The sequence below is a fragment of the Lepidochelys kempii genome, chromosome 2, assembly GCF_965140265.1.
Source record: "Lepidochelys kempii isolate rLepKem1 chromosome 2, rLepKem1.hap2, whole genome shotgun sequence".
NCBI lineage: Eukaryota > Metazoa > Chordata > Testudines > Cheloniidae > Lepidochelys > Lepidochelys kempii.
The window spans coordinates 155,120,612-155,132,742 of NC_133257.1; the positions used below are offsets into that span (position 1 = coordinate 155,120,612).

The window sequence follows — 12,131 nt, forward strand, 5'->3', positions numbered from 1 at the left end:
CAAATACTTTTCACTCCATCAGGAGAGGGAGCTAATCCAAAGGACCAAGCAACAGCTGCAGTTCTTCTAGCATTTGCAGTGCTTGCAGAGCACGCGACAGCAGCTTCATCACCAGAATGAAAGGCCTGAAGGTCACCCTGAAGTCTGGATAATTGACACTCATTGACAACATGTGCCATTGACTGCTAGAGACCACACTGACAAAGTGGGTCATCGCACAGACCTCGTGTAGAGAATGGCTGCACATATTCCTTGGCCAGTGTTCAGCAGAGTCCATAGGTGATGTGGCAGGTCAAATCCTGAAGGTCGAACGGTTGGATCAGCAACAAGGAAACCATTCCAAATGGCTTTGGCTGACCACTTATTGTGCCATAGGGCTGCTGCTGACAGATTCCGATCTGACATTTGAGACCACAATGGATGTCTCAATGTAAATTGTGCTGTAGGGTGACTGAAGATGTCCATGTACAGTGGGAGAACTGGATTGGCATGTAGCTTTTCCATCAGTCCAGCTGCAGACTCTCTGCAACGAATGTGTGGAGGAGGTAGTTACTCACAACTGGTAGCCGTGGATACAGGGTGCCTGTGACGATGTGCATGGTCAAGTTCAATTTGACATCGACCAATTTAGTGTAAGGTGAATGACTCCATACAGGGGCACAGTATTTCACTGAGGAATAGCACGGTGCCAGAGCTATGCTCCATGTTGAACTGGCTAATTTGCTCATTAGATTATTTCCAGTCCTGATTTTGGCACCAGTCTTTTTTAGATGGTTGCAGTAAGTCAGAGCAGTCTGCTGTGACACCAAGGCAGACCAGTTTTCTGTTGAGGTTGCTTATGTTGTGGAGGTGAAAGCTGCACAACACTGTCTTGGTCACATTTGGTTGGAGATGCCAGCTGCTACAGTAGTCTGGCATCTTGGCCAGGTCAGTGTTCGTGATGTTCTCCAATTCAGTGAAACCTGCAGTATGTCATCCCTACTCTTCCCTACACAGCTATGGCTGCCAATTAAAAGGTCAGATCAAAACGTACAAGCTCCTCAGTACAGCCCTAAAAAAGCTGCAGTAATGTTTCTTTGGTTATAATTTCTATCCTTTTTACTATGCTTTCTGCACTCATTTAGGACAACAGTTACCACTTCCATACTTTTTCAAAAAGGAAACTTTGATACTCACTGAAGACACAGTTAAAAGGATAAGCCTCCTTATTTCCTCTCCAAAAGTCCATTTTGTCTATAACTTGTCCATACAGGTATCTAGCAATAACCATACAGCCTGAATTATTAAAACAACTTGAAATCTTTCAATTATTACAACCAGTGCGGGGAGGAAAAACTGGATCTCTGATGACAACTATCAGCTGACCCACAAGCAAACTATTTAAGCTTCCGAGAGGAGAGCTTGAGGGTAAAGTTTAAAAGAACCATAATCAGTTCATTTGTAGCTTGTGTTAAGAAATGCCTCAGACAAACCTGTACAATATTCGATAATGGAGTATAAAAGATATTAGTGGGAAGCAATAGGACATCTCATGGAAACCTAGGATGAAGCTAGCGATGGTTTTGCAGCACCACTAGGTCTTAATGCAGAAAATGAAAGCATCATAAAAGTGGGTGAGAAGTAAAGAAAATTACACTGTCTGCATTACAACACAGAATACAGTTTCCTCAAAGGCACTGAACAGAACGGATCTTTATAATTAGCTGTCCTAGTCCCTTTTTAATTCTGTATCTAAAATCTTTAATCTCATGTTAGGCTTGATAAAGCTTTGTCAATAGTTTATATTTTAGACATCTAGAGCCTGACTTTAAAAAAAAAAAACATAGGTCCTGTGCATTCATAACCCCTAATGATGTCAGTTGGATTTCGGCACCGCAGGGTGGGAGGGAGAGAAATCAGAACCTCAATATGATTATGAATTGAAAAGGGTTCACTTACTTTTTAAGTTTGTGATTTTTTTTATATTTGAACTTTACCCCAATACTGACATTGGATTTCACACAGGTTCCAATATTTCCTAGTTTGTTTTTGAAAATGAAAGGAAGGATGAATTTCTATTTTGGTGTGAGTCACCAATTGTCTTAAGATGGCTGGTGCTGACGTATGTGGGTTGTTCTAGGCCTCGTGATGATTTTAACTGTCTCATTCTTGGTGTTCTGTGTTTTCAGTTTTTACCAATTTTCACCATTACCAGGTGTTTTTTTTTTAATTATTATTATTAATAAAGTAGTGCAGTTTTTTCTGATTTACACCCAATTATCAATCCACTATTTTTTTTGGGTACTTACTTTGTTAAATACTAACACTTCACATGATTGTTGTGTCCTGCAGCTCTAAAATTGCATTATGGAATTGCTTTAACACACAGAACACAGTAGAAATCGGAAAAATTGAATGTTAATATCGCGCTAGGATTGGCTCACATGAAGACGCTACCCACCTATTTCTTTGCATCTGTTTAGTGTGGCGCTGAATTTAAACAATCACTCCTTCACAGATAAAAATAAGGTAAAGGGAAACATGGGGTGAAAACACAGATCTATGCCTGAATACCAACGAGAAAATCAGTGCTTAGAAATTTTCAAGAAAAGTAAAGCTGGGAGTGAAGAAGATGCATTGCGCTGCGAGTACTGCAGCATTGAGGGTCAGTGTTCATGCTGACAGAATAAAGGAGCATGTCAAAAGCAAGCAACACAAGAAGCTTGAAGAAGAAGGTGAGCTTTGGGATAAACAGTCAATATGAGGAGCTTTCACTGGGCTTTAATGAAAGGGAGAACAAAGCATGATTGTGTCAATGAATGTGTGTGTGCTCTTTGTTTTGCTGGACAATTACTGTTAATTGCAGATGGGCCTAGTGGTGACTGTCACAATACTGTCCAGCAGCAAAAGCTCTTTCTAATGCAGACATCCTCACTCATACGTATCTGAAAGAAAATGATGATGCTTTAATATGTAAACTGATGGCAATGTGGTCTCTAGTCTGATTTTTGATGCGTCTTCTGATGTGTGTGGACCATCTGATTGTTTTCAGTTTTTGATTTCAAAGCAAAATTGTTTTGTGCTGATGTGACATTCATTCCATCTACTGCCACCCATTTTGTCGACGCAGCAATAACTGACATGTTTGATACGTACCAACTAACTTGGGAAAACATGGCCACAACACACACAGATTCTGCTTCCTAGATGGTTAAGTTTGCATAGGAGATTGAACTCACTCAAAAACCGGAGCTGCAACGTATTACCTGTCCTGCTCATCTGATTAATGTTGCGCTGTCAGCAGCTATTGCTACAGAAGAAATGAAAGAGTTGAAATCTTGCCTCATTGGATTCAGGGCCGTTTTCAAGCATGAAAACAAGATGAAGGTTTTGTTTCCCACAGTGCAAGATGAGTGCAGAGCCGACTGCTGATTACCTACCCCTGTTGTGCCACATCGGTGGATGAGTTTGTACTTCGCTGCCGGTCATGTAAATAATGCGTCTCTAGATCATCCCAACTTTGATGGTTCTAAAGCAGAAACTCTGAAGAGACTGGCAAATAACCAGAATGACTGCCACATTCTGCATACCAATGTAATGTTCATTGTTGAAAACTTGGAAACATTGTGTGATAACTCCAGCGTTTTCTGTGTTTCTCAGACTACTGCCAACACATGTGCCCAAACAGAGGTTTACTGGATCCTGACAACCAAAATCTCAGCTGAACTGAACACAAAAGGTGAAGGAGAAACATATGATGAGAAAACTCAGCCATTTCTGGAAATCCTTCTGACCCCAGAACACAAGAAAACCAAAAAAGCGTTCAAAACGGTCAACTCAATGCTCAGTGAGAAATGGGAGATGCCTGTGACGCACAACCTGAACCCCAAAGTGTTTGGTGCAGAAGATTCTTTTTGGAATGTCATCCAGGTGTTGCACCCCTTCCTCAAGGTGAATTTTGCAGCAAACTATGACCAGAGCGTTTGAACCATTTGCCACTAACGATAAGATTTCAAATCTAAAAGGGGAGTTTACTGCTTACATGAACTTGCCTGACCCTGACAATGTGAAACTGGATGTGTGGGCTTTTTGGAACAGTCATCAAGACATACTTCCCAACTTCAGCAAAGTAGCACGGTGAGCTCTGAGTGTACCCCCGGGATTTATTGATGCAGAGTGCACATTTTCAAAATTGGATTACCTCCAAGACAGCAAGCGGCTCAATCTGAGTGAGGATACTTGGGAGAAAATTATGGAAGCATATGCAAACCAGAATACTTGGAAAACCTACTAGCTCATAGAGAGACAAAATATCCCTTTGTACATTAAAAAAAGTGTATACTGTAGTAAAATGTGTATATTACAAAAGGGTTTTTTTGTTTTTCTTTTCCCCCTCAATTTTTCTATTTTTTTATATTTTAACCCAATTTCACCCTGGTTTTAATGTTTGGAAAATAAACACTGCAAAATGCTCAGATTTTTTTTTTTTAACACAAATAAAAATTGAAAATGCAGAATGCTATTCTATACAATGTAATTCTGGTTGTATTTCCATATTTGTGTGCATTTTTACAATTTAAAAATAACATTGGTTAAGTTTTTCCACTAACAAGTGTTTGCATTTTCTTATTTAAGAGCACATTTTGAGTTCACAGTAGGAGAAACGTTTTGTTTAGGGCCCATCATTTTAATGCGTTCCAAAAAGAAATTCAGTATAGTCACTTCTAAAATGTACCCTAACTAGTTATAAAGTCTAAAATTAGAAGAACTGGCCATTTGTTCATATGTGAAGTAATGCATTTCTGTATTTTTCATGCAATGGAACTCTATTTTCAGTGAATATTCTTTCTAAATGGATTATAACATACAAAACCTTTTTTTTGGAAAAGGGTGATTAATATTAACCAGCCCTCAAAAATCTAGAGTTTTCACTGCAATCTACTAAAAATATTTAACAAATGCATAAAAATGCCTGGACAGTATATTCATCTCCATGACAATAATTTGTGCTCCAACTACATTTTTACTGTACTAAAAACAAACCCTATCCCCTTCCACAAAAAACAAAAAAACAAACCACATCCAGAACTAAATTGTTCAGTTTGTTTCCTAAAAACTCAAAATGAAGATTCTTCAGTGTTCTGTTCATCTGTTCCAGTTCAGCTGTTTTATCTTCTTAATTTATTTCTCTAGTTTCAATTAATGCTTTGACTAATGTTTCAATATTGATTTCTGGTGAAGGAAAAAAGAAAAAATCTTTAAATTATTCATTCATTTTTATGCAACTTTGCATAAATGCATATATCAGATACCACGTTAAAAATTAGAGATTTAGCTTTCCTAATTTCCTTAACTAACTTTCCTAATTCTAATATAGTCGAATAGTTTGCATTATCGGTCCGGCAAATTCACCAACATGATGATTGGCCCCAGTTATATATTAATTCAGTTCTGCCTTAAATGTTCTAGAAATACATTTCATAAAAACGAATATTTTTCTACTATTTAAAACAAACTGCAATTCATAATGCTTATTTGTGTAGATACCAAAGCAAAATAATGTGACAAATTACCATCTCAACAGCAGTCAGAATCAATATCAAACTGTCTGTTTAAATACTTTACTAGTAAAAAAATTATCCCCAAGTGTGTTTGACACACATTTTGCATGTCTCTCTACTATTATCGCCAATGCTAGATTTCCCCCAATCCAGTTATTTGTACTCAGTCTCTCTTTAGCAGCCACTCTTGTCTGAAGCAAACTGGCTGCTTTATGACAGGTTTCAGAGTAACAGCCGTGTTAGTCTGTATTCACAAAAAGAAAAGGAGTACTTGTGGCACCTTAGAGACTAACCAATTTATTTGAGCATAAGCTTTCGTGCATCCGATGAAGTGAGCTGTAGCTCATGAAAGCTTATGCTCAAATAAATTGGTTAGTCTCTAAGGTGCCACAAGTACTCCTTTTCTTTTTGGCTGCTTTATGAAATTTGAAACCTGGACAGCCAGACAGCCCAGACCAAAGCTCTCTTCCCCCACCCCCCAATGCACAGAATCATAGAAATCAGGGTTGGAAGGGAACTCAGGACATCATCTAGTCCAACGCCCTGTTCAAAGCAGGACCAATCCCCAACTAAAATTAGGTAGGATTCTCTCCCATTTCATAACATCACTTTCCCACAACCACATCACCAAAACAATTATATCAGTCCTCAGAAGAGTTAAATTGAGCTCCCTTCAGAGCAATATTAATGCCAATCTTGAGCTGCAAATGTGATGTTGAGGGAAGTCAACCCAAAAGCAACCCTCACAACTGAACAAGCCATGTCAGCCCTCTGCACAGTTTGAACCTTTGACTACTGCTTCGTAGCACTTCAAACTACAAACTAGATCAACAAGTCTTTACTAAGCTTAAAATCTTTACAATCTTACTTTGAAGTGCTGGATAATATGGAGTCAGCTGCTTGAGCATTCTGGTCATTGTAGGTACATCCTTTCCTCGAAGTCTATGCAGAATGTTGGGAGTAAGACCACTGGCATTTTCATCAAACATCTTATCTGACTCTCTGTCTTGTTGTTGGCAATCTCTGTATGAATTGTGGACAGAAGAGGAGGAACGAAATGAGGTCGAATCAGTCTTGAAATTTGATTTCTGGTATCTCAATTCTTCTGACCAACTAGAACCACCTCTTGATGAAGAAGTGGAATTTGCAGACCCACTCCTGTAGTAAGACGAACAGCCTTGTAAAGGATAGTTTGTTGAATATCCTCCAGATGAAGGATATGTAGCAGAGGAAGCAGAATAGGTTGATCTCTGGTCAGGTAAATTCCTTGTATTTGTAAATGCTCTTTGACTCTTCCAGTTTGTACCTCCAACACCATAAGCCATTTTGTTATCAGGTGCAGTAGTTTTGTTTCCTTGGGCACTATTAGACTTGTATTCTGTTGAATACCCACTTCCTGAATATGTGAAGTAGGGAGAGGTGCCTCCAACTGAAGTGGACTGGGAGGATACAGAAGCAGATTGGTTGAATTGCTTCAGCCATTCATTGATTCCAGTAGCAAAGCCTCCCGTCTGAAGGGCAAATGAATTACTGAGTGCAGCCATTGTTGCAGAATCATTAGGTCTTAGTCCATATGAGGATGATCCATCACCTGGTTGGTAACTGTATGAACTGGCAGTGGTGAATGAAGGGTTTGCATCTAATTGTGATGTAAATTGTGCCTGTTCAGGTCTTTGAGACGAAAAATCTTGATTCCAGTTAGTATTTCCTGAAAAGAAACATGCAGGTAAACTTAAATAAAATGACAGAAAGGCCAGCAGCAGAAGTTGGTCAAACTTAACTAAGCCCATGGCGGGGAGGGTGGGTGGTAATCTGGAAGTTTACCCCCTTTGTATTTTAGGATAGTATTTAAATTATTAAAAACCACTTATGTGTCTCACCACCTACTGGGTGGGCAAAATGTTAAACCACCACCATCAGTTGCCTTTTCACCAGGTTTGTAATAAAATGTTAATAAAATTAATGAAGGAAAGTGGGTGAATGATTCTGACTCAAAAATAGTTAAATCACTTAAGTCACAAATATTTGAATTAAACACACTACCTTCACAGGAGAGAGAAGCATTTTCCTTAGCTGTTCTCTGAAAGTAGTTCTCGGTTGTGCCCCAGTACCTAATTACTTGGCCTGGTCCACACACCATTTCTGTACAGGTATAACTATCCAGTTAGGTTTGTGGGTTTGTTATATCAGTACAACCCCAATGTGGACACCGTTCTATCCGTATAAGGGTGTCTGAAATTGTACAGGTTACTCCCCTCTTCCCTTTTGATATTATTCACCTTTATTCTGGTATAACTTAATCCATGCTAGGGTTTTCTACCACTTCAACTATTCCAGTACACTTAAAGCAGTAACATTTATATGTGTAGGCAAGCCCTTGCACAGAATGACTGAAGACAGCAATAGTTACAGACACAAGAGTACAATGTGTCAAAAGAATGTTTTTAAAATTTAAAGACCGTTTTAATAGTATACTCATGTACGAGTCTGAACACTAAGGGTAGCATGAATGTACCACCAATGGATAGACAGCATATACTAATGAAGTTTCTGACATTTCCTACAAAGAAGTTTAGTTCTAGATAAGGAATCTAGGTGGCAAAGATTCCCAAACAGGTAACAGCCAGCGAGTCCAAAAACAAACAAAAAAACAAAAAGACGCAAATCCATGAAAATAAGCTGTGACTGTGTGCCTCACCAACTAATAGTATTGTGCTCAAATGAAGGATAACACAAATGTTAAAGTGCCTGAAAAACAGTTATAATCTGAAGACACTGAAGGTAAAAAAAAAAAAAAAAAGTATCTGCCTCTCAGCCACCACGTTTAGAATGTATGTCCAAGATGAACCTCAGAAGGGAGTAGATGAAACTAACACAGCACTTTGTCAGGTTTACTTTTCTCATGTCACTTTAGGCCAGTTTAGAAACTGGAATGCCAAAAATATTTAACGCAATTATTATGGAGATTTTCAGTGCTCAGCCTTTCTATTGTTTGCAGAATCTGCTTTCTCAGTGAGGTCTACATACTTGGGGACTGGATTTCCAAAAGTGCTTAGGGCTGGCCTCATTGTTCCCACTGAAGTCAGTGGTAAAACTCCAAGAGTTGTTAACATCTGTTTTAACTCAAATTACTAACATTCTGATAAAGAGGAGGTCTTTGTCTTAGAAATATCAGGAATGTCACTGTTCTTTTGAAGGGGAGGCTGTTGCATTTAAAATGGAAAAAAACGAAGGAAGGAATTTTACAAAAGTAAAACCTTTACAACATAATGAATAAAATATTGATACAAGCCTGATTTAAAATATTTTTTGCAGCTCATCTTTGAGAATTTTCTTCTTGGCTTTAAGCAATATCCTGTTTACACAGAGCTTTTGAGAATCTGCTAAAATTCTAACTTTTCTCCAATTTCTATTAACCTTCTCACTTTGCCTATTTAACCAAAATGCTTCAAGTTTCAAATCTATTTTTTTCTAGCTAATTATATGCATCAGACATTGAAATTTTGCTGCTTTATTCACTTCATGTATAGAATCACAGAACTGGAAGGGACCTCAAGAGGTCTTTTAGTCCAGTCCCCCGTGTGACACTGTATGGAATCTCGGGGACAGTTTAGGATATTATGAATACCAATATTGTAAAATTGCCATGAGTTATGCCAGATATGCCGGGTAAGGTTATCTGCAAAAATGTTATAACTTGCCAGGTATGATAATCTCGTTTATGTGTTTATATCACCTTTGTATTGTAAATTATATGTATGGTACGTCTGTAGTTCCAAACTTGTGCTATGCATCTGGGTAACACATCCAGACAGATTGGTATTAGCACTGCCTACCCTGTTTGACAGCACATTAAGGGACATCAGCAATACAACTGACAGAAGGCAAGGTATATGAATCAGCAAGGCATGCAGGGACATGCTTAAGAAGAGAACTCTAAGAGGCCTTTCAAAGTCATGTGCTCTCTGCTATGAATGTGTTCGAAATAAAGGAAGTACCTGACATATGGCAAAAAGACTATAAAAGGCAGCTGCATCTTCTCCATTTTGTCTTCAGTTCTGCTTCTTGTCCTCAGTCCTGCTTCTTACCCCTGGAGTAACCTTCCTACAAACTTCTGAAGCTCTGAACAAAGGACTGAATGACCCATCCAAGTTGTGGATGTGTCCAGCGGGACTTTCAAGCCAGCAAACTCACTAATACTGCTAGGGACTGGATGGACTTTAAAGTCATTGTATGTGAGTGTTTTACCATTTAACATCTCTCTTTTTCTTTTTTCTTTATAATAAACCTTTAGCTTTAAGCACTAAAGGATTGGCTAGTATTTTGGGTAAGATCCAAACCTACACTGACCTGGCAATGTGGCTGACCCTTTGGGGTCAGAAGAACATTTTGTATATGTGAGCAGAGTTTTTTAAGTAACTTCTCACTGTACTGGACCTAGGTGCTGACTGGGAGCCAGAAAACTGGAATGCAATAAGGGGGCTGCGAGATTCCTTTTTTGCTTCTTGATAACTAGTGTGGGGGGTCAGAAGCACAGTTTGTGACTGGTTGGGGAGTTTAACTTCAATGTTACCCACCAGTCTCGGGAGTACCTGTTCTCCCTTTTGCAGCCTGCCCTGACCTTGGCATTTCCAGTGAGGGCTGCCCCAGGCACACGGGTCAGACCCTGCACTCAAGGCAGGACTAAGTATTATCTAGACCATCCCTGCCAGGTGTTTGTCTAACCTGTTTGAAAATCTCCACTGACGGAGATTCCACAACCTCTCTAGGAAATTTCAGTGCTTAACCACCCAGACAGTTAAGAAGTTTTTTCTAATGTCCAACCTAAACTGCCCTTGCTGAAATTCAAGCCCACTGCTTCTTACCCTATCCTCAGAGGTTAATGAGAACAATTTTTCTTCCTCCTCCTTGTAACAAACTTTTATGTATTTGAAAATTGTTATGTCCCCTCTCAGTCTTCTCTTTTCCAGACTTAACAAACCCAATTTTTCAATCTTCCTTCACAGGTCATGTTTTCTAGACCTTTAATGATTTCTGTTGGTTTTCTCCGGACTTTCTCCAATTTGTCCACATCTTTTCTGAAATGTGGTGCCCAGAACTGGACACAATACTCCAGTTAAGGCCTAATGAGCACGGAGTAGAGCGGAAGAATTATTTCTTGTGTATTGCCTATAACACTCCTGCTTGCAGCCCAGAATGATGTATTCTTTATTTGCAATGTTACACTGTTGACTCTTATTTAGTTTGTGATCCATTATGACCCCCAGATCCTTTTCCACAGTACTCCTTCCTAGGCAGTCATTTTATATGTGTGCAACTGATTGTTCCTGCCTAAGTGAAGTATTTTGCATTTGTCCTTATTGAATTTCATCCTATGTACTGCAGACCATTTCTCCAGATCATTTTGAATTTTAACCCTATCCTCCAAAGCACTTGCAACCCCTCCCAGCTTCGTAGCATCCGCAACATTTGTAAGTGTACTCTATATGCCATTATCTAAATAATTGATGACGATATTAAACAGAACTCGACCCAAATCCAGTCCCTGAGGGACCCCATTTGATGCATCCTTCCAGCTTGACTGTGAACCACTGATAACTACTCTCTGGGAAGAGTTTTCCAACCAGCTATGCACCTACCTTATAGCAGCTCCATCTAAACTGTATTTCCCTAGTTTGTTTATGAGAAGGTCATATGAGACAGTATCAAAAGACTTACTAAAGTCAAGATATACCACACCTACCACTTCCCCCCATCCACAAGACTTGTTAGTCTGTTAAAGAAAGCTATTAGGTTGGTTTGACATGATTTGTTCTTGACAAATCTATGCTGACTGTTACTTATCACTTTATTATCTGTTAGGTATCTGCAAACAGATTGCTTAATTATTTGCTCCATTATTTTTCGGGGTACTGAAGTTAAGATGACTGGTCTGTAATTTCCAAGGTTGTCTTTATTCCCTCTTTTATAGATTAGGACTATAATTTTCCCCTTTTCCAGTCCTCTGGAATCTCTCCCATCTTCCATGACTTTTCGAAGATAATTGCTAATGGCTCAGATGTCTCCTAAGTCAGCTCCTTAAGTAGTCTAAGATGTATTTCATCAGGTGCTGGTGACTTGAAAACATCTAACTTGTCTAAGTAATTTCTAACTTGTTCTTTCCCTATTTTAGCCTCTGATCCTACTTCATTTTCACTGGCATTCACTAAGTTAGATATCCAATTGTTAAACTTTTTAGTGAAAACTGAAACAAAAAAAAATCATTTGGCACTTCTGCCATTTCCACATTTTCTATTATTCCCCCTCCCCCACCCATTGAGTAACGGGCCTACCTTGTCTGGTCTTCCTCTTGCTTCTGATGTATTTGTAAAATGTTTTCTTGTTACCCTTTATGTCTCTAGCTAGTTATCACATTTTGTGCCTTTGCCTTTCTAATTTTTGTCCCTACATACTTGTGTTATTTGTTTCTTTTCATCCTTCGTAATTTGATCTAGTTTCCATGTTTTATAGGATTCTTTTTGGAGTTTTAGATCACTGAAGATCTCCTGGTTAAGCCAGGGTGGCCTCTTGCCATGCTTCCTATCTTTCCTA

The 12,131-nt window shown here is 38.9% G+C and overlaps 1 protein-coding gene across 1 annotated transcript in view; it reads right to left on the reverse strand.

Moving 5' to 3' along the window:
* Window positions 1-466: 466 nt before the first annotated feature.
* LOC140907180 (uncharacterized) overlaps window positions 467-12,131 on the reverse strand; it is a 67,231-nt gene continuing 55,566 nt past the window's right edge. The window contains exons 16-17 of the mRNA XM_073332520.1: window positions 6,409-7,248; window positions 467-5,211 (exon numbers count right to left, since the gene is read on the reverse strand). Of these exons, the coding sequence (XP_073188621.1) occupies window positions 5,156-5,211; window positions 6,409-7,248 (896 nt within the window). The 3' untranslated portion in view covers window positions 467-5,155. The remainder of the gene's footprint in view (window positions 5,212-6,408; window positions 7,249-12,131) is intronic.